Consider the following 27,830-nt stretch of genomic DNA (forward strand, 5'->3'; position numbering starts at 1 on the left):
GAGGCAGCATGTGTCTCACAGGAGAAGTGAGAAACGGGCCTTCTGATTTGCCCGGCACAGTCTGGGCTATACCAGGTTTTCTGCTATGTATTAGTTATCCGTAGCTGCATAACAAACCACCCTCAAACACAGCATTTGGAAACAGCAAGAAACATCGACTTTCTTGCCAGTTTCTGTGGGTCAGGAGTTGGGGAGCAGCTGAGCGGGGTGATTCCGCTGTGGGGTCTCTTACGAGGCTGCAGTCAGGCAGGTCACCAGGTGTGCAGTCCTCAGAGGCTGGATGGAGGCTGGTGTCTCTGCTCGCGAGATGACAAGTTAAGCCCAGCCAACAGCAGGAGCCTCCATTCCTCACCACGTGGGCCTTGCCAGAGAGTGTTCTAGACAGTGAGCCAGTGCTCCCAGCGAGAGCAAGCTGGAATTACATGAGGGTAAGGACAACAGGAAGCGGGGCCACCGGGAGGCTGGCTGCCACATGCAGAACTGATTCAGTGCAACTGCTTTCATGCTTAAAAGGGTCCCAGTTTGGAGGATAAGTTAAACAGTCACCCTTAGTGAAAACTGCAAGGGCCCCCATACAGCAGGGGAAAATCAGAGATCATCATCATCATCATCATCACTGTTATACACGTCTTGCTGTGTGCCCAACCCTGTGCCCAGTGTTTCCTGGGTACCAAGTGAAGTAGGACTATAAGCATCCTCATTTTCCAGATAAGGAAAGGGAGGAATAAAAGGGTAAAAGGTCACAGAGGACCAGTGCCCTGGGGTTTGTAGCTAGGCAGCCCTGGGTCATAAAAGGACTTGAAAGTTTTCGTTGTCTGAAAGCTTGCTGCATATGCCAGAGATGTGGCTCCGAAAGAGGCACCAGGGCCTCGGGTCACATTAACAGAGGCATGGGGCCAGCTTCCTCAACCTCAACCATCTGACCTCATATCAGCCCTGTGAGGATGGCGGGGCTGGGTAGCCACGCCAGGTGACAGTTGGGAAAACTGATTTGCCAGAGATAATACGATGAATCAAAGACAAAGCATGGTCTGGGAGCCAGACCTGGGAACTTACCCTGCCATCCCAAGCCAGACTGAGGGACTAGCCCTCTGCCCAGGAGAAGCTGGTAAGGGAGGGAAGAAACAGGGAAGCTTAGTCTCAGGGCAGATGCCAGACCTCTGGTCTCTGGGTGGACTTTTCTCTCCAGAGTCCTTCAGGCCAGGGGAAAGCTATCCCAGCCCCAGTCTTGAAGCCTTGAGCGCTTCCGCCTCTATAATGCTTTCTTTGGGCAGTAGCACCCTCATGTGGCCACAACTGGTAATACATGAAGTCACAGGTTTCCTACCCCGCAAAATGCTTCTCTCTCCAGGGCCTCCTGCTTCTACTGAAACATACCTAGAAGAGAGAGCACAGGCTGATGGAAGGTGGCAAGAGCAAGATGGCATGGATAGAGCACTGGACTTGGAGTCAGGAAACGTCAGATAAAATCCTTCCTTGGTTATTGACTCATTGTGTAGCTTGGGTCTCAAACTTCTCATCTGAATGATAGGCTGATTATAATGTCTACCATAACTTCCTCCCTAAGGTTTTCATGAGCATCAGAGGAAGCACAAATATGAATGTGCTCTGTAAACGGTCAAGCACGGTGACCAGGTAAAGGATTATCACATAAACTGTGTGAGGAATCCATGTTGGAAGGACTCTGGAAGAGAGACCGAGAATGTAGGTACCTGCGTCCTGGCAGCCCAGGACCTCACATCCTTGGGTAGACTTGTTAGCCGAGGGTCATGGTGGCTGGTCAAATGAGGTGGACACTGAGCAAGTTCAGCCTGTTTCCTGAAACTCAGTCCTGCAGAGGGAGGGGTCTGCCCCAGCCCCACTCCTCCCATGTGGCACCAAGGGGAACAGCCTCAGGCCCAGAATTGGTCTGATCCAAAGACTTGCATCGTAACCCAGAACCTATTTCCAGACCTACCAGATGGGGACACCTAATTCCTCGCAGGACTGTTGTGAGGTCTGAAAGTGTTAAAACGACCTCCTGGGTGCCTGACACAGTCGGTTCACCACAAAGGACTGTACATAAGCCTCTTTACATAATGGACAAGGGTAGTTTGTTCACCAAAACCTGTGCATAGCCCTTGGCTGAGTGACATTAAAGGTAAAAGATGATAAATGCCATTCATTCAGTACACCAATGTGCCAAGCTACATTAATTCCCTTTCATCCTAACCACCAACCCTGGACATTAAGTACTATTTTTCTCACCTTTCAGAGGGAATTTGATCTCAGAGAAAATCCAGGTAATAAAAGGTAATTGGGACTAAACCCTGTATTTGACCGCAAAGCCTTCCTAGGCCTCAAAGACACAGGATTGAAATAAGGTGGAGGGGGTAGGGGGATCACATTTCTAACCTAGTACCTTGCTTTGTTATCACTAAAACACACTAAAAATAAAACTTTCACTAAATGCTGAGTCAAGGGAGAGAAAAAATAAAAACCCAAAGTACAAAATGTAAATGTAAACAAGTCCAGGTGGAAAAGAAAACCAACGGGAGTGTCTTAAGCACCAGGCACTTTACGTGTGTATGAACCATTCCATCTTACTTCAGGAAACTGCGGTTCAGACAGGCAAAATGACCATCTAAGATCACAAAGACAGGCACGTGGGAGAGAGAGAAATCAAAGCACCCTGCTCTGCCTACTTTGTTCACGGCCTCTGCAAGGGTCCAGTAAAACCATAACCACCTGAGAGCAGTAACTTTCCAAATTTTTTCCATCAATCTCCAGCAAGGAATTCGGTTACTTAAAGATGGGATGAAGTAACGCCAGCACGCACAATGAGTAGTGGGAGCCATGTTTGAACCCTAATTTGATTCCGAGGCCTCGATATTCCAGCATGCTATCTCTGGCAGGCCCACGGTTGCGGAAGGTCCCCATTACAGCCACTAAAGCAAAATCAGGACCCGGAGTTGAAACGTCCATCAGGTCAGCATCTTTCCCTCCCTTTATTCCTGGGACCATGGGGCCTGCTAGTGATGGTCCCTTCCTCACCCTTGGGAGGAGACCATGCCAGGTTCCTTCTTCACCCATCCTAAGGCTCCACTTCTAGCCCCTTAGCTGAGACCACCCTGTAGTTGCCAACACTGTTCCAAGTTTAAGTGCTGATTTTTGCCAAAGCTGCTTTTGGAGCAAACATGGTGGAGGGAAACTGGGCATCCCCGGGCATGGGTGAGCAGGAGCCTCCTGAACTCAAAGAGGAAAGAGGTCCCTGATCTGAGGCTACAAGGAGCAAGCTCCACTACTGGGCTTGGGCCAGCCTGGGCTGGCCTCAGTGTGCGGGCCCCAGTGGGCAGGGTGCAGACAGGAGCAGCCCAGACAGGGGAAAGGGGGCCTCGGGGCGGGGAGGCCCGGACAGGTTCCTTACCTATTTAACTCAGCTAGGACACATCTGTAATGGGTTGGAGTCTAATCTAGACCCCGGGCTCACAAAAGGTGCAGAGGGCAGAGGGCGCGGATGAAGAGCACCAGCAGAGAACAGGGCAAGGAGCGGGGCTTTCTGAGGACCCTTCCCATGATAGGTCTGCAGATTCCGGGCCCAGGAAGGCAAATATTCTGATTTTTCAATAGAAGTTGGACACCCAGATTAATGTGGAATGTCTTGATCTGAAAGTCCTGGGCAGGCTAAACCCAACATCTTTGGGTCAAATTGAGCTCAAGAGCCATCAGCTCGATACCCCAGCCCTATTCCAATTCTCTCCCGCTTCCACCCCCCTCACAAACAAAAACAAAACAAGCAGAAAGAAAGAGGCACAAACAAGGAGAGGGCTGTCTGTCCTGGGGCACTATATTGAAAAAAATAATCATCATAAAGCACAAACTCAGATTCCAAAGTTCTGTATTTTTTCAAAATAAAGATCACACATTGTTTAGAGACAATCTACACAAGAGTTACAAAAAATAGTTGCCCAGGCATAAGCATACACAGGTTTGTTAATTATACACATATGGTTACAAGTGTGCTTGCAAAAAAGTTCATTGGAAATATACACAAGGCTCTGGAAATGTACACCGTGTAGTGTTACAATTCTATATTCAAACAAGGAAAATTGACAGTATGTTACATTCACTTACAAGTAGACAAAATGCAAAATACAGTTCATCTTCTGTACAAAAAGGAAGGGCAATTCACACTTTACAAGGTGAGAGGGGCTCTGATTGTAAGGAAAGCTAGGGCGGGGCTGAACTTTGCACGTCCTTTTGACTGTCACAAAATAAGCAAAACATTACTTTTTTAGGATTAAAAAAACCACTAGTGTGAACTGAATCATCTTGAATAACATTTAGAAAGGATCTCGCTACTATATGACTAGGTGACAAATAAAACCAAGCTATATTTTCTTTTTAAAAGTTAACTAGGCTGTATAAAGAACATTTATTCCTTTAAAAGAAAAAAAAATTTACTTCTGGTTGAAATTACAATTTACAATATACAACACTATATGCTACGACCATAAAAGGTGTGAATATACACTGAATGCACAGGGCTGGCTAATTTTCTTTTCTTACCAAAAAACGTGTTTATGTTGATTCAAACTTCTCCACATTTACATTACAGGTATACAAATGTACAATTGTACAATCAAAAGTATGTTCGACTACTAGGGTACATTATAGATACAGATTAGACATCAAAACAAGAAAATACTACAAATTTGTATATATGCAAAGTCTACACCAAGTATACACTATATATTTATAGAAGCAAGACCAAAAGCAGAGTTGGATTTTTTTTTTTCTCATGCTAAATAATCAGATTTTGCCTTCCAATGTTTACAGGAAAAAAATCCAGTAGGCAGTAAACAATTACACCCACTCGGCCTTGAAAGACGTTCTGGGTGCTCACATCTCCTCCTCACAAAACAAACTACACTACCTTCTTCAGCATAATAGTCTCCAAAAAAGGCAATTTTTAGAAGTTTCATAAACTTAATGTCATAAACTGAAGCTTTAGCAACTCTGAAATGATTTTCATTATATATATATATGTATTTTATATATATATATTTTTTATAAACATTGTTAAATGCCAGTTTGGGGTCATTTAACTAAAATTCAAATTTCCCAGGTTTTTTTTTTTGTTTGTTTTTGTTTTTTACTAAAATGAGGAGTGGGGAAGAGCTACTTGCAAAACTTGCCGACAAGGCAAATGAGTTAAAAACCTTTTTTCTTTTTTTTTTTTTTAATTTTTTTGTTAAACCAACCACCCTGAAAGTTTCCACACGTGGAATATAGATACAACATTGAACAAAATATGTGGCCTCCCATGTACATTGGTCACCTATGTACAAGTATCCTATACACCAGTAAAACAACAGGGCAATTAGTCAATTAAAAAAAATAATTAGTACATGTTATGCGTAATAAAATTAAACAAATTTACAAAGGCTTTTCCATTTGTGGATTTGATTCCTTTTTTTGGAGGAGAGGGTAATCCTGGAGCAACCATTTACCCATTTCAGATTCTACACTACAACATTTCTGGTTGCTGGTTGGATTCACCAGTGGGCCAGTGAGGTCAGTGGGAATGAGGGGACAGGGGTGACACTGCCTCAGATAATACCATTAGGGGGGCCACAGATGGGCCCTAAGTCAACGCCATTCTTCATGTAGTATTTCTCCAACTTGGCCAGAATGTGCTTGCCGTACGTGTACTTGCGAAGAGTTGCGATGTGGGGCCGGATCTGGGGAGAAAGTGCACTCTGTGTTACTCTAGCTCCCGGGTAACCTCCCAGACACCGCATCGCACCTGCCAGCTCACAGGCCCCACAGCAACACCTTTCACTGGCTCAGCCAGAGCACCTGAATTCTAGAGCTGCAGTGACCCAGATGAGGAGAGCAGCTCCCACCCCGAGTGCTGATGCAGAAGTGAGGGCCCTGGAGGTCAGATGGACACTGACTACTTCCAGAACAGCATGTGGAGAAAGTGCAACCTGAGTGACAACCACACTGTCCACCACAGCCTGCACTGTGCCTCCCTGAGGGACACTTGGAGCCCCTCAGCTCACTTGAGCAGCGGGGGTTTCTTTCTGGGCACCATGAATCCTGAGCTCACCACCTGACCCTACTCTCTAGTTCATAGAAAATCACAGAAAGCTACTAACAAAGACAAAACACTAACATGAACCAGGCACTGTCACTGAAGCTTCATAAGAGAAGCGTGATTATTCCCATTTCACTGATGAAAAAAAGAAGACACAGTGGTTAAATCACTCTTCCAAATTCAAGCGGCTAACAAGGTGTCGACAGCACCGGTATTTGAGCCCCACTGTCTGGCTCCTCCAGAGACGACTTTTCTCCCCTCACGGCTCTCCCACTGCGCCGGTCTCACCCTTCACCCCCTCCAACCAGGCTCGGCTCAGCCCAAGGAGCATCTCTTCGGTCCTTCCCACCCTGGGCAGACCCGCACCTCCCTCGTACCTCCCACGCTGCACTGACAACTGTCTGCATAACCTCCCTCAGGGCATCAGTAGGGAGGATGTGCCGATGCCACACTTTCACCTGGGGTGTAGTCAGGACTACGTCATGGCTGATGTTTTTGTCATGAGAACTCGAGACTCCAGATTCCCTTGCTTTTGGTGGCTCTCCTTTTAGAAACTAAGTGAAACTCAATTCATTCACTTCTCTATCCCCAGGGCCGGCAGACTGGTGAGTCCAGCCAATTAACCTTTACACTTGTCCTCTCCCGGACCAAAATCTAAAAGCCCATCCACGTACGTGTGCGTACAGCACTGTTGACCTCTGTTTTCTACTTGATTTAAAGGAAGGTGAAAAGTAATCAACCTGCTCCACTCTCAGTGTTTCCTCCTCCTCCTAAACCAGGTGCTGCCTAGTGGTGAAAGAGCTGAAAACTCTTAGTTTTTTGGATTCTTGGGACTCTTCCTCCTCTCAACTCCCTCAATCAAGCCAGCTATTAAGCCCCATTCTGTCCGCTTCTCTTCAATTCCAAAACCACCCCTTATCTCTTGGCTTAACTATTTTAACAGCCCCCGTCACCTCACTGCATCTCCCGCTGCCTCCCCTCCTCCAAGTTACTCATCAGCCAGGACCATTATCTGAAACGTAAATGTGATTTTGGCACCAGTCCTGACCTACTGGACTTGCTTTACTTCTTCAAATACAATGTCTTGTCTCCTCCTTCCAAATACACACCAGGTTCTCTCCACCTGGAAAGGTTCAGGGCTTTATTTAAATGTCACTCTCCTGGGGAGCCTTCTCTGTACTCCCACATTGGAAGAGGCATCCATCTACATTCTCACACGGCCCTCCCCAACATCTCCCCAGCATCAGTGTTTGGTAAACTGCCGTGTTCACCAATACAGTGCCCTGCTGAAAGGAGGACTTGCTATAAAGCATGCATGCTGTGTAAGTATTCGTTGGATGAGTTAACTCCAAACCAGCTGTGTGTCTCCAACATTCCTCTCGCCTTCACCAGCGTCTTAACACGTCCATCTGAGTCCCACAACGTAAGGACTTTGGACCTCCCAGCCTTCAACTGCCATCACTGCAACAGTGAGGTGCTCTGTTGTGTTTTGTTTTAACTGGAGGAGGTAGGTGCCTCGTCTGGCTCAGAACCTGAGTCCATAACAAAGATTCTCATTACCGAACTCTGTTCTCAGTGAGGGCAAGTAGCTCATCATTGCCAGACCATGGCCATCCCCTCCATGAGAAGGGCTGAGTGAGTTCAGAGCCCAAAGGCTGAGGGTTCAGATCAGAAGCGCCCCGAGACTCACAGCACTGCCCAGCACAAACACACCTGCAGCAGACCTGCCTCTGGGCTTGTCTGCCTTCCCGGGCCCTGTGATCCATGTGGAGCTGGCCGGACTGGCTCCATGACTCTTCTGAGGCCTTGGGCCTCTTCTTTCTGTGTCAGCTCCCACTCACAGCACCCAACAGTTCAGATTTCTGTCCCTTTTTTCCTGTCTAACTCCTAGCCTGGACTTCTCCTGCAAAGCCTCCTCTCAAAGACTCGGGCATGTGCTCCCATGTCCTCACCACTGCTTCCCTCTTCCCCATGCAGAGCTCTGTGGGTGGCGCTGGTCTCGGTCATCTGTGCCGATGTCTGGCACGGAGTGGCACCAGGTCAACGTGCCAGGCCAGGTGCGGCCCTGGGCAGGCACTCATTCAGGAAATGGTGGGGCAATTAATGATAAGAGGGAGGAAGGAAAACAGGAAATAAGGCAAGCAGGTTGATTTGGTAGACTGAGAAACTGGTCTCCTAGGAGCTGAGGCATAGAAGTGTGGCCTGAAGCAGGGGTTCCCTCACAAAGACCGAGTTTAACACTTTCAGACCAGTGAGTCCCTGGTAGAGGAGGGGTGGCGATCAGAGGGATAATGGCCATTCCAGATAAAAGGGGAAAGGAGCACAGCACGAGGCACGGCCCAGCAACAAGCTCCGCAAAAAGCAGCACGCCGCTCACCCTCCTCTGCGTTACAGAAATGAGAAGACCCCACGGTCCTGCACGCTTTCTCTCTGGTTGAGACCTGCACAAAATGGCCTACCTTATGCATGACAATCTTCCGCTGGGCCGGCTCCGCCACGTCGATCATCTTCTGGACCACGTAGTTGGCGTACTGGTCCTTCATCATGGTGTATAAGGCACTGTGGGGACCGTCGTTCATGGTGCACACCTCATCGATGAGCACAGCGCGCTCCGTACGGGAGGCGTGAGTGACGCACTTCTCCACAACGTTGCTGTAGTGAGATGAACCCAGGGACAGCTCTTATGAAAGGAACCCTGTTAGGCTGTGCCCGTCTGGCTTATGCCCTGCCCTCAGGATCAGCAGCAAAAGAAATCTTAATATTTTTCGATGATTAATTCATTAACTGTTTGACTCTGTGAGACCCTACCTTTGCCAGCTGTGATTTCCAATGTGAACCACGGTTGAGACCAGGTCTTAATACCAGACCCAGCCTTCTGACAGATCAAGGTAACAAGCCCTGCTAAGTGAAGGTTCACAAGACTGGTTAATAGCTGAACTGGTTAAAGAGCATAATTTCAACACTGATAAAAATCTATTAATTTCTTCCTCACCTCTGTGAGTTTAAGGGGGACGGAAACAAGTGTCCCTTAGATTCAGATCCCTAGTGTCAAGCACAGAGCTTGGCGCTTAAGAGAGGCTCTACAGACTTACTGAGTGAAGAAACACACAAGTAAGAACCAAAGCCCTCATTCAACTGTATCATGCTAACTTTTAAAGAATTTAAGAGTAAGAAGAATCCTCAGGTATGTCCACATTTCTGAACACTTCACAAATATATCATCTTGGAAAAGGAAAGAAAGAAATATGGTTACATCAAGTCAGAGTTCTTCTACAATCCAGAGGGATTGTAGAGGCTGATTAAAATTATACAAGGCCATGCCAATGGCCAGTCACCATCCAGGAGTGATTGATTACTCATTAATGTTTGATTTTTTATTTTTAAGTCAGCACTACTGTGCACCTGTGGCTCTGTGGTTATGAGGAAGCTGTGTGATGTCAAAGAATATGAACAACACTTATTTACTTGTATTTGTTATTCCTGGAGCCAATACCTGGAAGAGAGAACATTTGGTGGGTGGGCAGTTGAAGGCTCTGCAAAGAGTTTGAGGTGCTCTGGATCACAGAACACTCAAGCAGAAAAGGAACTTCCATACCTAGCTAATGCAGAAAGCTCTTTTCTGACAATCCTGAAAGATGGCCATTTGGAAGTGATACTAGGGCAACCTACCATATGAGTGAATGGCTCTGTTAAATGTTCTTTATATACTGAAGCAAAATATGCTTGCCTGAAATTTCACCCATTTGTCTTAAGTTTGGCTTCAGAGGCTAAAAAAAGGACATGTATGCCTACTCCAAGAGCAGCAGAAAACAGGAACAGTGTCTTACTCCTTCTTTCAAAGGCCAGCCACTTGAACAGTTGAAGAGTCATTACAAATAACCATCAGCAGAACAATTTCCTATCCCACAGGTTTTTAAACCATAAAGAGGAAATTGGATCCACGGAGCTCTGAAACAACCCCTTCCATGTTATATGGTTTAACATTCTGAGCACTTATTATGCCATGCTCATTAGAAAAGAAAATTCTCAAGCTAAAATGTTTAAGAAGAACTACCATCCTACCAGACATTTCTTTAATCTTTCTTAAGATATACAGTGTAAATGAAATCTGAGAGATAATCTACGAAGTCTAATTAAGACAATAGCCTCTCTGCTCTGATATTCATTGTATTCATTCCTCCCCCACCCTTCCTCCCACAGTACTATGCAATTCTAGCATGAGCTGAAGGTGTGGCACCATGGAAGTCAATCTCCTAGCAGCCACTACTGGCTTCTTCCTTAGCAGACAAGGGAGTTAAGATATTACTGAGCTGGTTCAGAGAGCATAAAGCCAGCCATGATCTCCAAATGTTCAGCCAAAGAATTCACTTTTCAGAACTGCTTGGCTGGATTGAACCTTCATCCACCCTGGGCCTGCATCCCCTACAAAGTCCTCACAATTAGAGTAGGACTTTTTACCAAACTGGGTTGGGAACAGGACATTCATTCTTCTGGGTGGAGGCCTGAATCCTCAGCACTGACCTGTCTTCCAAGAAAGTAAGCAGACAGATCAGCTACCCTCTTGGAATCCCACTTGGCCAAAGGCTTCCTTCCACCTTAATGCACAGTCAATACTGTTCCAGTGTTTAAGTTTACTCTAGTGTTTCTGAAACTGCAGTTCCCAACTCATTTGTAGGTAATGAAATCAACCCTGTGATTTGAGACTAGCTTTTTTTTTTTTAATGAAACAGAATAGTTAAGTATCAGAATTAACCATGGGCAGTACAGCTTCAGACACGTGTGTGTGCACGTGCCTGTGCATTCAAAGTTGATGAAAAAGTTACTTTGTATTCTGGGTCACCATCAAAAATGTCAGGAAAAAACTCAACTACTCTGTTTCATTGGTTTGTTTCTGTTGTATTTTCAAATTTATTGGTTCTTTCTTCTAGTTATCTCTAATCTGCTATTAAAGCCATACACTGAATAAAGTAATGCCATTTGCAGCAACATGATGGACCTACAGATCGTCATTCTAAGTGAAGTAAGCCAGAAAGAGAAAGAAAATTACCATGTATCACTCATATGTGGAATCTTTAAAAAAAAAAAAAAAAAAAGACACTAAGAACTCACCTACAAAACAGAAACAGACACTCAGACTTAGTAAACAATCTTATGGTTACTGGGGAAAGCGGGTGGGAGGGGATAAATTTGGGAGTTTGATATTTACAAATGTTAGCTACTATATATAAAGATTTTTTTGAAGCTTCTTTTGTATAGCACAGGGAACTATGCTCAATATCTTGCAGTAAAACCTTTAATGGAAAAAAAATATGAAAATGAATACATGTATGTATATACAAGACTGGGACATTGTGCTGTACACCAGAAACTGATGCACTGTAATTGATTATACCTCAATAAAAAGCTATACAATGAAATTTATTTCACACTGTATTTTTCTATTCTAGACTTTCCATGTTACTGTTTTTATAATAGCCTCTAATTTGCTAACATTTCTTTTCATTGAGTGTAATTTCCTTTACATACTTGAATATAATTAAAATACTTTAAAATACAGTATTTTAAATACTTTAAATACTAATGCTTTAAAATATAATAACTTTGTGAAGTGCTTTATAATCAATCCTCTGCTAACTCTAAAACCTGGGTGGTCTGGAATTATTCATTGGGATTATTGGTCTATTTTTTCTTTTTTCTTGAGTATAGGTCACATTTTCCTATAATCTAGACATGGCAAATGATAAACTATAAAAATTGAATCCTGTTATAATCCTCCTATTACTCCCCTACTCCCTGTTTTGTTAGTGCAGTTAACTTGGCTGAACTAACCGCAAACTTCTCCCATGCAGCAGGCAGCAACTGAAATCTCAGCAAAATTATTTTTGCCTTAGTTGGTGAGTTTGTCCTATGCAAATGTAGTTCAGGAGTCAACCAGATATTTGGAAAGTATAAATTTGGGCCTCCTCCTCCCTAGTTCTCTTCCTTTCCAGGATTTTTCCCTTGTCATTTTGTCACTCCCATTTTCACGGATGCCCCAAAGTATGACTTCTGGGAACACTGGAGATTTTCTATTCCAATTTAAAAGCCTAGCGTGGAAGCAGACTGGGAAATGCCTACAGGTTAAAACTTTCATTCTTGATTACAGTCAACACTACTGCATTATAAATTTCAAAGCTGCCAAGAAACTAGATCTTAATGGTTCTCATTATGATAATTAGCACAGTAACAGTGCTAGCTAATGCTACTGCAGAATCATACTGTAACACATAAATGTATCAAATACACTGTACTCCTCAAACCTACATGCCAATTATATCTCCAAAAAAAAAAGAAAAGAAAAAAAAAGAAATTTCCCCAGTGCAATTACTTTCTTCCAAGTACCAGTAACTTCCCTTACCCTCCTCTCTAGTATTTCCCTGCTCTTGGTCACTGTCTAGTGCCTTCAGGTAGTTTTTTGGCGTTCTGTCCACAGTTTACAGGCGTTACCTGTGGGACGGTTGAGCCCACAGTAGCTACTCAGTCATTATCAGACTACAAGTCGATTGTAATATTAATACTTATGCTATATTCAAAGGTGAGATATTAAATACACTGAACAAGGAAGTAAATAGGACAGTGACCGAAAAAAGAGACCTAAGAGATTCTGATCCCTACTTCCCTGGTCCTGGCAAATGTCCAAAAAAGCAATACAAAGTCTAAGAGATGACCCTGATATGGTTAGGCTTTTGAGACATTGGCTCTATGGGTGTTTTTATTGTTCTCTATTTTCTATGCTGTAGTAAGATTTCACAAATTAAAAGTCAACAATTTAAAAACATCAAGGTTGTATGAGTCACATCTGCCTTGCAATTTATTCTAAAACCAGAAAAGTATTCCAAAAATACAAAATACTACGTTATGTCTACGAAAAGATATACTAGACTCTATTCAGAAGACCACACCACTAACCTACTGGAGGGCCACCAATTTCTCCCTTCTCTGGTACTTATAAGCTACCTAGAACATCTTTCTTTCACAACCTGGGAATAATAGTACATTTTTTTTTTTTGCCTTCTAATTTTTTTTTTTTGGTATATATTTTTATTGAAGTATAGTCAGTTTACAATGTTGTGTCAATTTCTGGTGTACAGCATAATGCTTCAGTCATACATGAACATACATATATTTGTTTACATATTCTTTTTCACCATAAGTACTACGAGATACTGAATATAGTTCCCTGTGCTATACAGTATGAACTTCTTGTTTATTGGATTTTGTGAGAACTCTCCTGTATTTTGAAGAGAGATACACTCTGCCAGAGTTCAGTAGGTGTTCTCTGCAATTCAGTGGGTTTGTATATGTAATTTTTCGTGTATTTGTGGGAGAGGCCGAGCTTGTGAGCCTCTCTACTCCGCCATCTTGGCTCCTCCTGTACTGTATGTACTATTTTATTCTTGAGCTGGTATGACATGAAGACTGGAAGAGAGAGTTAAAGAATACTAGAATCTATACATAGATACGGTACACTGCCTTTTAATTCAGGCACCAAAGAGGAAACTGAGTAAAGAGCATTTCACAATTCCAAACAAGTAAGTTAATGAAATACCCATAGTTTACCAAAGCATAAAACATACATGCTTTAGAAACATATACTTCAGATTTCAAAGCTGCTGACTCTGGAGGAACCAGGAGCTCAATAAGGGACTTCTTATGTTTTATACTTTGTAGAACTCTTTGATTTTTTAAAGCTGTGTATACTTTGAGGAAAATAAACATTAAAAAAAAGAGAGAGAGTGAGTTGAAAATCCATTCTTTGTCTAGACCTGAAATACTATTTAATCCTCTCTTCTGGAAAACTGTTCCTAAAATTCAAAGCACATACCTTGCAAATTTGTGCTGACTCAATACAAGAACATTGCCTCGGATTTCTGCTACAATTTTACTCTTATCCTCAGGACGACCATGCTCCAATACATGTTGGATTACATAATTTCCATACTGATCCTGTTTGAGAAATAACAATAGAAATTTTAAAATTTATGTATAAACAAGTTCTGTGTTACCTAAATCCTTACATCTAATGAACACCTATTTTCCTGTAGCACCATGATGGCTTACCCAATACTAATGAACAGTTAAGAATTTTAAAAATGGATACATAGTGACAACTTAACCCATCATTACAAAACAAGAACGCATTATTACTAAACAGTGGAATGTTTCTATATTTATGGCCAAAGGTCCTACTTAGATCCTTCTAAAGTACTACACACAAAAACTAGGCCTCCTCTCATTTAAAAAAAAAAAGGAAGAAGAAAAGAAAGTAGATGGGAATAAAGAGCTAGTTTTCTAACACAAATGTACAAATGAATTTCTGCACTTGTCTTTAACAAAGAAAAACCAGAAACACTACGTCCAACAAAGACAACACCTAATTAAATAACATCACAAGCATACGGTAGAGATTCATCTAAAGAAAAATGCTGGGGGAGTGGGGATGTAGGGGGGATGGAGTGTTTATAGCTCAACTGGTGTGGTAGAGCACATGCTTAGCACACACAAGGTCCTGGGTTCAATGCCCAGGACCTCCATTAAAACAAACTTCATTACCTCTGCCCCCCAAAAAATACAAGCTAGTAAAGTGAAAAATGCTTTGAGAGAATTAATACATGTGGGTAAAGAATTCTGGAAGCAAAAATATTTATTCGTAACAGGTAAAAAAATTGAGACTGTACAAATAATCCCTTTTATTTTTTCAAAGCGCCTATGCCAAATGTGTTTGCTTTTGGGTGATAGGATAATTTCTTTCGTTTTCTTGTTATTTTCTGTACTTTCCATTTTTGCTACAATGAGTATTTAATACATTTATAAACTCATATCTCCCACCAAAACAAGCAATAAGCACTAAAAAATTGCTTCAGGACAACATACTATATGTAGAAAGTATTCAAATAGTATGATATAGGAGAAAATTTTAGTAGAAGCAAAGTATGAAAACTAGAAAGAAGAAATCAAATAATTCATTTAGTTTATTTGCAATGATGAAACTGAAACACAGACCAAATGGCCTAAGTGGCCACAGCCAGCTTAATTCATGGCAGAGCTCTGGCTTCTGACAGTTCCTGACAGATCTCTTGACAAATTAGAGGCAGACCTCTTGACTACAAGTTCAGGGTCTATTCATTACCCATATTCATAAAACATGAACCAGGCATAAATGAAAACTTGCCCAGAGCACTTTAATGGGCATTTTTAACACATCACCCTCTTCTGAAATAAGTACCTGTGCTGAGAAAACATACAAGCCCACAGCTGTTTGCAGTTACTTTACTGGCAACTCCACTACCTGTACAAGTTGCTCTGTGTGCTGGTGAAGCTCCTCTAATATAGGGAGTGTCTGGTCAGGGAGACAATGCTCCAGGATCCTCTGAATCACTCGGCAGCCATAAGGATGTGTGGATAAAGCAAACACCTAGAACAGACCAACACAACAAGAAAGCCAAAAATGATGGTTGCCACTTTCCATGCTTCAGTATTATTTATATACATAATTCCATTAACCTTCACAATGACCTTGAGAGAGACTCGTGGCTATTCTCAGTATATAGATGAGAAAATTTACGCTCCTAGAAGTTTACATAATGTGTTTATGGTCATACAGACAGTAAAAGACAGAGTCAGGATTTTGCTTCCTAGTGTGACTCCAAAGCCCAAATTACAAATATGGCACTTGAGTTCTCTCTACAAATAATAAGGTATGTAGGTATACATGTGTGTGTAAACTCATTTCTTAAACGCGTTCTAGGAATTCACAGATGTACATAAATTCAGACCCAAAAGAGACTTTCCCAAAAAGCTTACAAAGGAACTACAGAATTAGTCAAGGTCATGAAAAACACACTTGCTAAGAGCCCACAGCGTCAAAGGACGAGTTTAAAACCAGAAAAAGGAGTGAGATCAAAACCTGAATGCTTTCACATAACCACATTGCAACATTCTAAACTGAGTTGGGATGTTTCCCAGGAATAAGCAAGAAAAGCATCCTCTTTTGTTGAGTCTGGAGCAAGACAGGCACACAGGCTTCAGCTCCAGACCCTCAGTCTCCATTCTGCCCTTCCCAGGTGATAACCTGGAGAAACCTGCACCTCAAATCTGTTAGCAAGAATGATGACAATAATGATAAGAACATTAACAGTAGCTGACACTTATTAGACGTTTACCAAGTGTCAGTCACGGCACCAAGTGCTTTATACACATAGCTTCATGTGTACAACTGTATACTTAATATACTGCATGGTTCTGCTCAATTTTAGCTTTATAAAAATGCTGAACACTCACAGTGTGGAACAACTTAACTTATTTCACTCAACACTATGTTTCAAATATTTACTCAGAATGCCGTGGTCTTCTGTCATTTACTCTGGGTATCTGTGTAGTGTTGAGAAATTTGTTTGGTTTTTGTTTGCTTTGGCTGGGGTGGGGGGTGGGGGGCAGGGTCTAATCCTATCCTGATGGACATGTGGATTACTTAGTCTTTACTTTTTAGGAGAATAATGCTGCTTTAAACATGCCTAAGTACATCTCATGGTGTACATGAGAAAGCATTTCACCAGGTATATTCCTTGGACAGGAGTGCTAGGTCACAAGAAATACAAATGTTGAACTTTGAAAGATACTAAATTATTTTCCAAAATGGGTGAGTGAACATCCATTCCCACCAGCAGAATATAAGATCCACATCCCTGCCAATACAGAGCAACCCATGGGCAGAAAATAGCCTATCATTTGTGGTCTTATTTTGCGTTTTCCTGATTACTAATGAATTATTTTTTCATATATCTACTGGCAATTCATTTTTCTCCTGTCTATTCATGACTCTGGTCCATTTTTGCATTGATCTCTATTGTTCCTTTTATTTTTATATTCTCTTATATTCTGGTTATCAATTCACTGGCAGTTTCTGTTTTGAAAACTCTCCCATTCAATGGCTTAATCCTTTTACTTTCTTTATTGTGTATGCTGATAAATGTAATATCTTAATTTTAAAGCACACATATCTACTCTTTTTCATTAACTCAGAAAATCCCAATTACCCACAGGTTAATGTTGGTAATCCACTTAACAACTGCCATAATTGAGCAAACCCCAAGGCCTAAACAACTCTAAAATCCCATTCTGATCTAGTAAACACAATTACACCTCAAAATCTACTTGGTATTTCATATTTCCCCCCTTTTCTTTAAAAAAAAAATTTCACACACCCAAGAAGGAGATGTATTTTACTCTTTTGTCCCACCTACCGTAAGGAGACTAGGAGAAGGTTGTTTTTTGCCAAAGGAAATAAATGATAATAGCCAATTTAGGGGACAATCTGGAAAAATTATGGTATGAGAAAATATCAACTGTGCCTGGAAGCCAGTGCTAAAAGCAGACCAGCTCTTATGATACATAATAGGAGAAATTAGACGCTCTCTTTGGTTGTGTGGCCACTTAGGAGTTCAAACGATCCTGATCACTGGATCAGGATCCCATCCCCTAAAATTAAGAAGCACCTTGTTATTTTCAAGAAATAATCACACATGACCTGTAAGATTAGTACTGCAAATGACTTGAATTTTAAAACATGATTAAAAAATTTTAAATATCAAGATAAACAGTACTTAACCACAGGAAAAAACTCATTCTTCAAATATGAAATTTAATCATAACTCTGATGGCACTGACTCATGCCAACAAGAGCAGACATCTATATTAGTCACAGTTAAGGGAAGACTTGGGTGCACAGAGCTAGGCACCTGACACCACTGAATAGGACTGCTATTTGCTGCAGTCTGAAATACACTAAGCACGTGAGAACACTCCATAAATCCCATCCCGTTCTCTGCTCTCAATGGAAACACACAGATTTGTTTCCTATATTTCTTTCCTGAGTTACTTACCTGACCCTTAAATGCATCAATGATAAACTGCAAAGACTGGGGCTGCACACACTCAATGCACTTCTGAACCACGTGATTGCCATTCTGATCTTTCACACACTTCAGGACGTGGCCATCTAGTTCCCGAACCATCTCATTCTATTGGAGATAAGGAAAGAAAGCACCACCAGAATCACAGAGAGCAAACACCTGGACAGTCAACGCTCTCCTTACCAAACACAAAAGCACTGAGCAGGGAATATTCATGACAATGAGAGTGGGAAAACTCAGCTGTGGCACTCTGATAACCCGGTAATAAATGAGGACTGGAGTTTTTCCATGTGTTAGCAAATTTCCTGTAACAGTAACCAGTCATTTAAAAAGTTCTTCAACTTGCAAAAGACCTCTGGAAACTAACCCCAAAAATACAGACATTTTCAAATAAAAAGGAGTCTGTATCAATCAAATACACGGCATTAGAGAATTTCGCATACAATTCATCATGTTTTTACCATGACAACCCTGTAAAGTATATATTATTAATAAAGACAGTAATTAATCTACAGCTTACTATAAGCTAGGCACAATTCTAGGTGCTTAACATGCTGTGACTCACTGAATCTGCCTAACAATCCCATGCAGTGGACACTACTACAGATGAGGAAATCAAGGCACAGACAAATGAGCTGACTTAAGATCTCAGGCCTAGACTGCTGTGATTCAAATCTAGGCAATCTGGCCCCTGTGTGTGGCAAAACAGACCATGCCAGCAAACTATCTGTCAACTATATATTGCCCTGCACAGCACCTCTACATATATATAAGAAGAAATTGAGTCTGAGAGGACTTAAATAATGTATTTACAACTATAGACAGTGACTGGATCAGAATTCTAGCCCAGGGCTATGAACAACATAATCTTTCCACTGGGCTAGAGTGACTACAGCATCAGCCAGAATAGTACTCTCAGTTAAATTAATGAAAAGTGTCCAACTGAGGGAAATACAGAAGGCTAGACTGAGTGAGTGAAAGAGAGAAAGAGTGTGTGTGTGTGTGTGTGTGTGTGTGTGTGTGTGTGTGTGTGTGTGTGTGTGTGTGTAATGGCTGGAGGTGACAAGGGTATAGAAAGAGAGAAGTTGGGATGCTGATTGGACCCCATGCCAAAAGCCTGCTGCATCAGGTCCCTGGTAGCTTCAAGTTGAATACCTGCACCACAGCTGGGCCCTGGCACCTGCTGCCCAATTTCCTTGCTGTATCCAGTCTCTGTACATCAGCTCCACTGTGCTAACTCTATATTTATGGCAGAAGACTTCAAGCCAGTTTAAAATGGTAATATTTACAAATGTAAAGTCTGAAATCCCTGGGATGGTAAATATGTCAAAGCAACTATGAGATTTTTTTAATTAAAGAAATTCAAAGTTACAATGCCAGGGACTAAACAAGCAAAAGACAATAGACTCAGGAAAGTTTCCTGAAGCATTTATTCAAATGACAGAAAAGAATCATTTATTATGGAAATATAATTATGGGAATGATAAATAGAGAATGATGCGTATCATAAAGGTAAACACAAGGAACACGTCTAATAATCAAAATAAAGGGGGGTGGCTTTCCTGAATATTTTCTTGAGCCCAAAGAGGTAAAAACTCCACAGGAGATGAGTTAATGTCACCTAAAATACACTTACATCTGGAAACAGTAAATTACTCATGCCAGGAAGAGCAGTTTAGACCTAGAACAAGATACCACAGAGAAACCAAACCAGGAAAAGATATACAGAAATATAGGGTAGAAAGAACAATACCCAGGGAAAAGGGAAGGGAGATTTAAAATTAAAAAACCTACTACAATGTAGCTATACTATCAGAAAACAAAAAACAGTAAAATGTGAAAAGCTAGAGACAAAAATCAATAATTCATCATAATAATGAGAGATGCCAAAGATGGGGGAAATACCTGGGAAACTGTAATGATCCTGCTTGTGTTCAGTAAGTGGGCATTATGGTCAAGAAAGGAAGAAAATTCCATGTTCAAAAGAAACAGAACTAAAGAGGAAAGATTCAGCCATAAAATTTTCATCCCTGAACACCCCAGGGAAAATTTAAATGGGTAATGATCTGAACATTAGAAGAAACCAAAGTAGTAACCTCATCCTTGATTCTAATTACTTACATACAACATCCTCTTATGACCGCTGCATCTCCAGTACTGGGCACTGAATGAGTAAACTCCAAACCAGCTGTGCGTCTCCAACATTCCCCCCGACCCTTCACTAGCATCTTAACATGTCTATCTGAGTCCCACACCATAAGGACTCTGGACTCCCCAGCCTTCAACTGCCAACGCTACACCAGTGAGGTGCTCTGTTGTGTTTTGTTTTGAACTGGAGGAGGTAGGTGCCTCGTCTGGCTCAGAACCTGAGTCCATACATAACAAAGATTCTCATTACCGAACTCTGTTCTCAGTGAGGGCAAGTAGCTCATCATTGCCAGACCATGGCCATCCCTTCCATGGAGAAGGGCTGAGGGAGTTCAGAGCCCAAAGGCTGAGGGTTCAGATCAGAAGCGCCCCAAGACTCACAGCACTGCTCAGCACAAACACGCCTGCAACAGACCTGCCTCCGGGCTTGTCTGCCTTCCCGGGTCCTGTGGCTGGTGTGGAGCTGGCCAGATCGGCTCTGTGACTTTTTTGAGGCCCTGGGCCTCTTAGAGTGCTTTCTGTGTCAGCTCCCACTCACAGCACCCAACAGTTCAGATTTCTGTCCCTTTTTTCCTGTCTAACTCCTAGCCTGGACTTCTCCTCCTGCAAAGCCTCCCCTCAAAGACTCGGGCACGTGCTCCCATGTGCTCACCATTGCTTCCCTCTTCCCCACGCAGTGCTCTGGTCTCGGTCATCTATGCTGATGTCTGGCACAGAGTGGCACCAGGTCAACGTGCCAGGCCAGGTGCTGCCCTTGGTAGGCACTCATTCAGGAAATGATGGGGGAATAAATGAATAAGAGGGGTGCAAATAAAGAAAAATGGAAGGTAGGTTGGGTAAAAGTTTGGTTTATTGGAGTGGTCAATTCAGGTGGAAGAAAATGACAACTTACTAGTATTTCACCCGCTTCAACTCTTACAAAACAAAAAATCCACCTCTAAAATTGCACCTACTAAAGACTAAGTTCTGGTCAGAGAGAAGTGTTTGAAACCACTGGTTTTAACACAAGACAGTTGATCCACTATAAACTTACAAAATTAATTGAATAGTTCATGCTTGCCATGCACAGAAAGGCAGCCACAAGCACCAACGAAAAACGTTAAAAGGAAAACCAAGGACTGACAAATTTACAAAGTTCACCACATGTACTATGGAGAAACATCAAACACCAAGAGAAAAGTTAAAGGGGAAACTTACAATTACCTGCTGGTCTGAGGGAATAAACTCAAGAGCTTTCTGGATAACACGACAGCCATACATCTGCAGTGCTAATGACAGGACATGGCCACGAATTCGTTCTGCCAAAGCCAGCTTCTGTTCAAGGCTGCCAAACTAGACATAATGTGTGGGTGAACACCATTACTTAGGTAGAAAGAAAGAAACCAGAGAAAGCAAAGCATTCATTATTCTGTATCAACCACTGGCATACCTCTTTTAGCCCTGTCACCTATGATGAACTAAACCTTTTGTTGAAAAAGCCTTTGTTTCTTCAAGTCAGTAGTTCTCAGCCTCTGAGAAACCCTTTTTAATGTTAAAAAAAAAAAAAAACTTCTCAGCTTTCCAACAGTAGTTTCACTATAAGTATCTGCTAAATAAATACGCAATTTCTCAAAGCTGCCCTTAATTCATCAATTCTATTTAATGTATCTGTATGCCATTAATTACAAGAACCTTTATATTTACTCTAAAAACAGTAATACAATGTAGGAGACATTGTTTATTAAGTCTTTAGACAATGTCTGAGAAAGATTCAAGAACATCATGCAGCAAATCTACATCACTCCAGGCGTCAGTGGTCCATGAGTTGAAAAGTTGTCTTACCAACATGAAGTTTAAGCCAAAGCACACGTGCACACTCTGTTCTGAATATACTGCCCTACATTACTCTAAGAACTGATACTGTCTATTTATACAAGTCAAGAGAATCGGGGAAAAGTTAGTACAATCAAAAGTAAGGCTGCACAGTGTTAACTCTTCCTAGAATGTTTTTCCATCCCTGGCTTTTTATTTCTAATAGCAAAATTGAGGCTAGAAGAGACTTCATGAATAATCAGCTTGCTCAACCCACTCATTTTCCACACAAGAGACCTTAGTCCAGAAACGTTCTCTAAGTCAGAGAAGTTCTCTAGCTTGTCCCAAATCACATTGTTCTAATCCACTGTTCACTCAGCCACCTCTAGCTGCCTTAACCTCAAGTTGGAGATCTCTGTATTTTGTACCTGTAACAAAATGGCAGTAAAAAAATTTTAAAATCAAAATTACAAGAGTCATATTTAGGTTGGTTTCTTAATCCACAGCTTGAGAATTCAAATCAAAGAATTTGATTCTTTGTGAGAAAAGTTGGGAAGATACAGGCTGTGAGTGAGCCACTTTTTAAAAATCTTCAGACAAACCAAACAAAATAAAATGTAAGAAGTTTACAAATTTCTTTAGCTGAGGGCAGGTAGTGTGCAGGGTTCCAGCATTTTCCCCTTGAACCAAAATTTTCATCTCAATGTTTCATTCCTTTCTGGATTTATATTGGGGTTGTTAATACCAGTGCACTATGGCTTCAATGGAGCAAAAATCCCTGCCTTTCTGACATTTTAGTTTAGAAGAGGCAACAGATACTAATCCAATAATCTCATTAACCCTTTCCAAGGACAATAATAACAAGAGTGGACATTAATGGAGGAGCACTAAGGAACCAAGGCTGAAAGAGCACCCAAGAAGCAACATTAACAATCCTCCTGACTGTGGCTTATGATGAAAACCACTAGTTTGTGTTCAAAGATAATTCTCTAGGAATCGTTTTTATTTTTAATGGAGGTACGGGGTATTGAACCTAGGACCTTGTGCACACCACGCACACACTCCACCACTAAGCTATACCTGCAGCCCCGTGAGGAATCCTTTTTTAAAACTTAATTTTCAGAAAACTTTACTGCCATTATGCTAAAATTATCTTACAAGGATTTTTTTTCTCCAAATTTGACACGTTTAGTGAAACTATTTTAGCAATCAGAAATAATGTGCTGGATCCTAAAAAGGGACAAGGTTCTCCAAACACATTTCTAAAATACACCAGCATCGTCTGCTTGGGTATTTAAATAATGCACTTCTGCTAATGAATTGGAGAAACATTTAAAAACAGGCTTCAAAAAGACCACACCCTTCATTTTGAGGACTGGAATGAGACTGCAATTCTAAAAACAGCTAATGAAAATCAAAATGCTATGGAGATTCTCTAAAGTCAGAGAATAGAAAGAACAAAAGGCTTACTTCAAAGAACTTCTGAATGACGTAATTTCCAAATACATCCACCATCAGCTGGTAAGCGGCCTGGAGGATTTCATTGAAGACAAGCTGGCGCTCAGCTGGTGTGGCACGCTCGAGTTTCAGCTGAATGAATCTGAAGTACAAAGTAAAAAGGGCAATCACAGCATTTCAGGAAGATTTGGAAAGTCTATAAAGATTAGCTCAATTTATACAATGTATCAGTTCTGAAACTACATGTATGTGTGCATATCTACACATACACACACAATAGTGTTTAAATCACTTGAGCTCACTTAAGAGTTACTGAAAAGGAGAAAAAGCTATACTGTGATGTATCCCCTAAGTAACTGACCTTTCAGAAGTGTATTTAAATTTTAGTATATTTCATCACAGTAAGACATATATACAAAACTGTTTTATGTGTGGGGTTAAAAGGGAGAGGAAACAGGGGTGCTGGAAAAGAGGGTAAACAGAGAACTCTACCTGACTTCTTCCTTTTACAAATCAGTCCCATATCAACAAACTCAAAGCCTGTGGTCCTACAGGCTTTAACTCATATTCATATAAAGTAGGACATATTCATTAATGATGTGGAATAGCTGTTACATATGCGCAGTGTCTTCTTGAAGTAGTAGCTATTCAGTCTGCCTTTTTTAGCTCAGGTGATCAAATTAGAAAAAACATGTCTCTCAATATGGCCTTTAGGATCCAAATATGAGAAATCCTTGCCCTGCAGCAAGCTGGCAGAACTTTAAAAAAGAGGAAGCTTCCTTGGAAACTGTTTCCGTGGAATAGCCACGGGGGGGGGGATAAATAAGAGAAGGATGGATGATGTCACCATAATTTCGCTTGTTCCCCAGGACCAGGACCTTATTCTCCAAAGTCCAAACAGGGAAGGGTAACCCAAGCTAAATTCTGTGTTATAGCAGTGTCTTCTCTCTGACCTCCACGCGGACTCCCACTTCTACAGACTGGAACAAAGGGGTAGCGCCATCTGACTCCTGAGCACAGAGATCCAAACTTGCATTTGAATAGTGTCTCTTTGAGAGCAAGATTCTTAACAGTAATTAAAGTAGCAAAAGTGTACACATGTCTCTGTGTCAGTGTTTCTGTTTTTCTTAAATTGTGATACCCTGGTGAGGTTCTCATGAATTAGGAACACTAGCTTACTCTTCAGAAAGGTAAAAAGGTTTACGGGTGTGATCCAAATTACTAAATGACTATTCTCAATCACTTGTATATCTGGTGACCCTCATATCCACATTCCTCTGAAATAAATAATAGGAAACATACTAAAAGGCAAACTTTGTTTCAATTATTTTACAGTAATTTACGTAATGTATACCTTTTTCTGAGGCATGGAATTTAAAACATTAAGATTTCAGTTACCTTAAGTGCCAAAGCCAAGTCCTCACCTGGACCCATGCTGGTCTTGGGAAAACTCCATTATATGTCCAGCTATCTCTCGCAGTTGTAAATTGGGATACCGGTTATTTCGAAAATCTTCCAAAAGCCTGCTCCTGCCAGAGGGCATGACATCAGACATTCCATATCGCAAACGAGAGGAAGAAAAAAGGGTGCTGCTGGGGCTGAAGAGGCTGGAGGCACTGCTCGCGCTGCGGTACTTGGCTTCAGCGCCTGGAGCAGCAGAGATGTATCTTCCACTGCCATTTGTAAGTCCTCCTGTTGGTTACAGAACAGGAGAACTCAAGACTCATTCTTCTTAAGGAACTTTGTTCAAGAGAGGAAAAAGCATCCCATACATGAAAGCTTGCATCTCTGATTTTTCAATTCTGTTGCTTTTGTGTTAAGATTTAATTCTATTGATGCCATGACTTTAATAAAGCCAACTCACCAACTTAGAAGAAAACCTTTGCACAAAAATTGAGAGGGGAATGCTATTAACCACTGATAGGAGGCTGCTAGCAATAACGGAGCAATAGTTAGTGTAGCCCTTAGTAAGTAAAATGATGGAGAAAGTTCCTGCCATGTGAACCAACACCTGAGCACCAGGAATCAGAAGACAATGCACAGAGATGTCCATGGTTTTCCACTCTGAGCTCTGTGGAGATTTCCGCCATCAGTGAACAATTTCCACTCCCATTTGAAACCCTCTCTCAAAAAAAAAAAAAAAAAAAAAAAAAATCAGGGTACCCAGATTAGTCTGTTTTATATAGTGAGCTCTCCAAAAAGCTTTGAAGGCATAGCTTTGCCACTAAATAGAAGTCTGAAAATCACTAAGGTACCCCAGGCCAAGAATTAGACATAAGGGGCAGAGGAAAAGGACATATGCTTTGAAATGGAAGGTTTTCAAGTTCTTCTTCAGGAATGGGTAGCACTCAACACCTTCTATTGAGACAGAGCCTGCAGTCACCACCGTGGCAACAACTTTCAGGCCACTGATACTGCTGTTTTAACTGATGACAAGGGAATAGTAATTGTGAATCCCTAGACAGATAAAGTGGAAGACTGAGAGGCTTATCAAAAGGTAAAATAGAATAAAAAATTATAATGAGTATATATTTTCAATATTCTTTTTTAACAATACTAGGATTTTTTTAAGCTTTAGATTCCACTATAAAAAGGATGTGAAGTCTTTTTTGTATGTTTTTCCCCATTGCTACACTGCAAAGAAGGTAAGAAATACCTCATAAACCATAAACAGCATGGATGAGTAACAATTCAGGATCCAAGAGAAAAGTCACCCAACATGAACTGCCTACCCCATTAACTTCTACAGAGTTTTAATGAATCTCTGGTTTGGAGTTTAATGGTAGCTACAAAAAGATACCCAGCTTTGATTTCTCCACAGAATTCTATGGGCTAGCTTCAAAGGTCTGGGTCTTAATGAAAGCAATGGAACCAAAAGGAAAACGACTCAATGTTAAATTAAAAAAAAAAAAAAAAGCAACAAAAAACCCCCACTTTACTGAGCATCTGTCCTATGCCAGGCTCTATGGTAGAAGTATTTTATACACACGTTCCATCAACTTCTTACTGGCATTATGGAAATGGAGTTTTTAAATTCCCAGAACTTATATAACAGAAAATTAAGGTCCAAAGAGGTGAAATGCTTGTCCAAAGATAGAAAACCCAAAATTATCATGGCCAGACTTTGTCACAGAATTCTTGACTCTAGTTACTGCCCTTGCAACTATAAGACTCATTTTCAGACTCAGTTATCTCCAGTTTTCTTGTTCTAAAGGACATTGTTATTCTTGTCAAAACTGCACATATTTCTTAATCCAAATGGAAAACACTTCTGTAAGGAAAGGAAGAGAGAAGGTTTGTAAGAAAAGAGAACAGTAGCCATATGGCTGCTCTTTATTCCACTTCAGAAACCATTCTTCCTTGTTTCAAGACTGGGGAGAAACAGGTAAAGAGGTGGTACTCAGGTAGATCAGTAGGTACTAGGAGAGTGCCATAACAGCAAGGACTGCAGTGAGAAGAAGGAAGGGCGCAAACACACGAAGCTGTGAAAGCAATTTAAGTGGCCACTAACAAAGGCACTTAGGGAAAAGTAACAAGTCAACAAAACCAAACTTCTACAAGGCCTGACAAACATCCAAATTAACACGGAAGGTATAGCCAGGTCTTTGGTGACAAGTCTAAAAGATGGGAGCCAACCTGGGGCACTGCCTTACCTCTATACTTATAGTAAAAGGAACCAATAAATGTACTTATTGTTTAAGCCATTATTAGTTGGATTTTCTGCTACTGTGGCCAAAAGCATACTGACTAATCCATAACACAAAAGTCTGGGGTGAATAATGAGTAGAGCCTATAATAAAAGATTTATACATCTGCACTGAAGTTTTGATTTTTGGCTCTGGTCTCCTTGCATGCTAGACAGCATACACAGGCGCGCGCGTGCACACACACACACACACACACACACAACACAGCTTTCGTTATTGAGAAAGGAAGTATACAAATCTGAAAAAGGAATTTTCCCAGGTACCATATTATAAATGGCAAACTGACAGTTCACAGGAATATTTTGCTTAGGACAAATAATTTTTCTTCAAACAAAAGCAATGGTTAAAGTACATTTATGCATTAAAATGCGGTTTTCTGGTTATTTTTGAAAAGGTACCTGGCAAACAGACCACTGGTATTCGTAGACTGAATCTCCTTTAAACGGAATATGCAGAATGTGTTTTCCAGTTCACTGTAGTTCACACACCTACAGGTACTCGTACCCAAAGTACCATACCCCTGGAGGTAGCCCCTGAAAATTTTTGAATTTGCAACATTTTAAAAGGAACATTTCATACAGGGCCTCAGAGACCCTCCTAGTGATTTCACAAAGTTTTCTACAATATTTTGACAGTGGTGGATTTCACAGAGCTGTGTCCTATGACAACATTTCCACAGAAATTAAAGGCATA

General features: G+C 41.4%; 1 protein-coding gene and 2 non-coding genes across 19 annotated transcripts in view; all 3 read right to left on the reverse strand.

The window, feature by feature from the left end:
• Positions 1–3,860: 3,860 nt before the first annotated feature.
• Positions 3,861–27,830, reverse strand: part of PUM1 (pumilio RNA binding family member 1) — a 117,287-nt gene continuing 93,317 nt past the window's right edge. For 12 of the 17 annotated variants that reach the window (XM_032495723.1, XM_032495734.1, XM_032495724.1 and 9 more), the window contains 8 exons: positions 24,855–25,122; positions 23,443–23,572; positions 21,379–21,513; positions 18,004–18,141; positions 15,411–15,536; positions 13,947–14,068; positions 8,542–8,734; positions 3,861–5,723 (listed from right to left, as the gene is read on the reverse strand). In XM_032495723.1, coding sequence (XP_032351614.1) covers positions 5,592–5,723; positions 8,542–8,734; positions 13,947–14,068; positions 15,411–15,536; positions 18,004–18,141; positions 21,379–21,513; positions 23,443–23,572; positions 24,855–25,122 — 1,244 coding nt within the window. In that variant the 3' untranslated portion in view covers positions 3,861–5,591. The remainder of the gene's footprint in view (positions 5,724–8,541; positions 8,735–13,946; positions 14,069–15,410; positions 15,537–18,003; positions 18,142–21,378; positions 21,514–23,442; positions 23,573–24,854; positions 25,123–27,830) is intronic. The other 5 variants (XM_006176168.3, XM_032495733.1, XM_032495725.1 and 2 more) reach the window with 2 other exon arrangements.
• Positions 7,602–7,686, reverse strand: LOC116668396. The gene has a single exon (XR_004325563.1). It is a non-coding gene; the product is annotated as a small nucleolar RNA SNORD103/SNORD85 (small nucleolar RNA).
• Positions 20,387–20,475, reverse strand: LOC116668397. Its single transcript, XR_004325564.1, has one exon. It is a non-coding gene; the product is annotated as a small nucleolar RNA SNORD103/SNORD85 (small nucleolar RNA).

This window comes from Camelus ferus, chromosome 13 (assembly GCF_009834535.1).
Source record: "Camelus ferus isolate YT-003-E chromosome 13, BCGSAC_Cfer_1.0, whole genome shotgun sequence".
NCBI lineage: Eukaryota > Metazoa > Chordata > Mammalia > Artiodactyla > Camelidae > Camelus > Camelus ferus.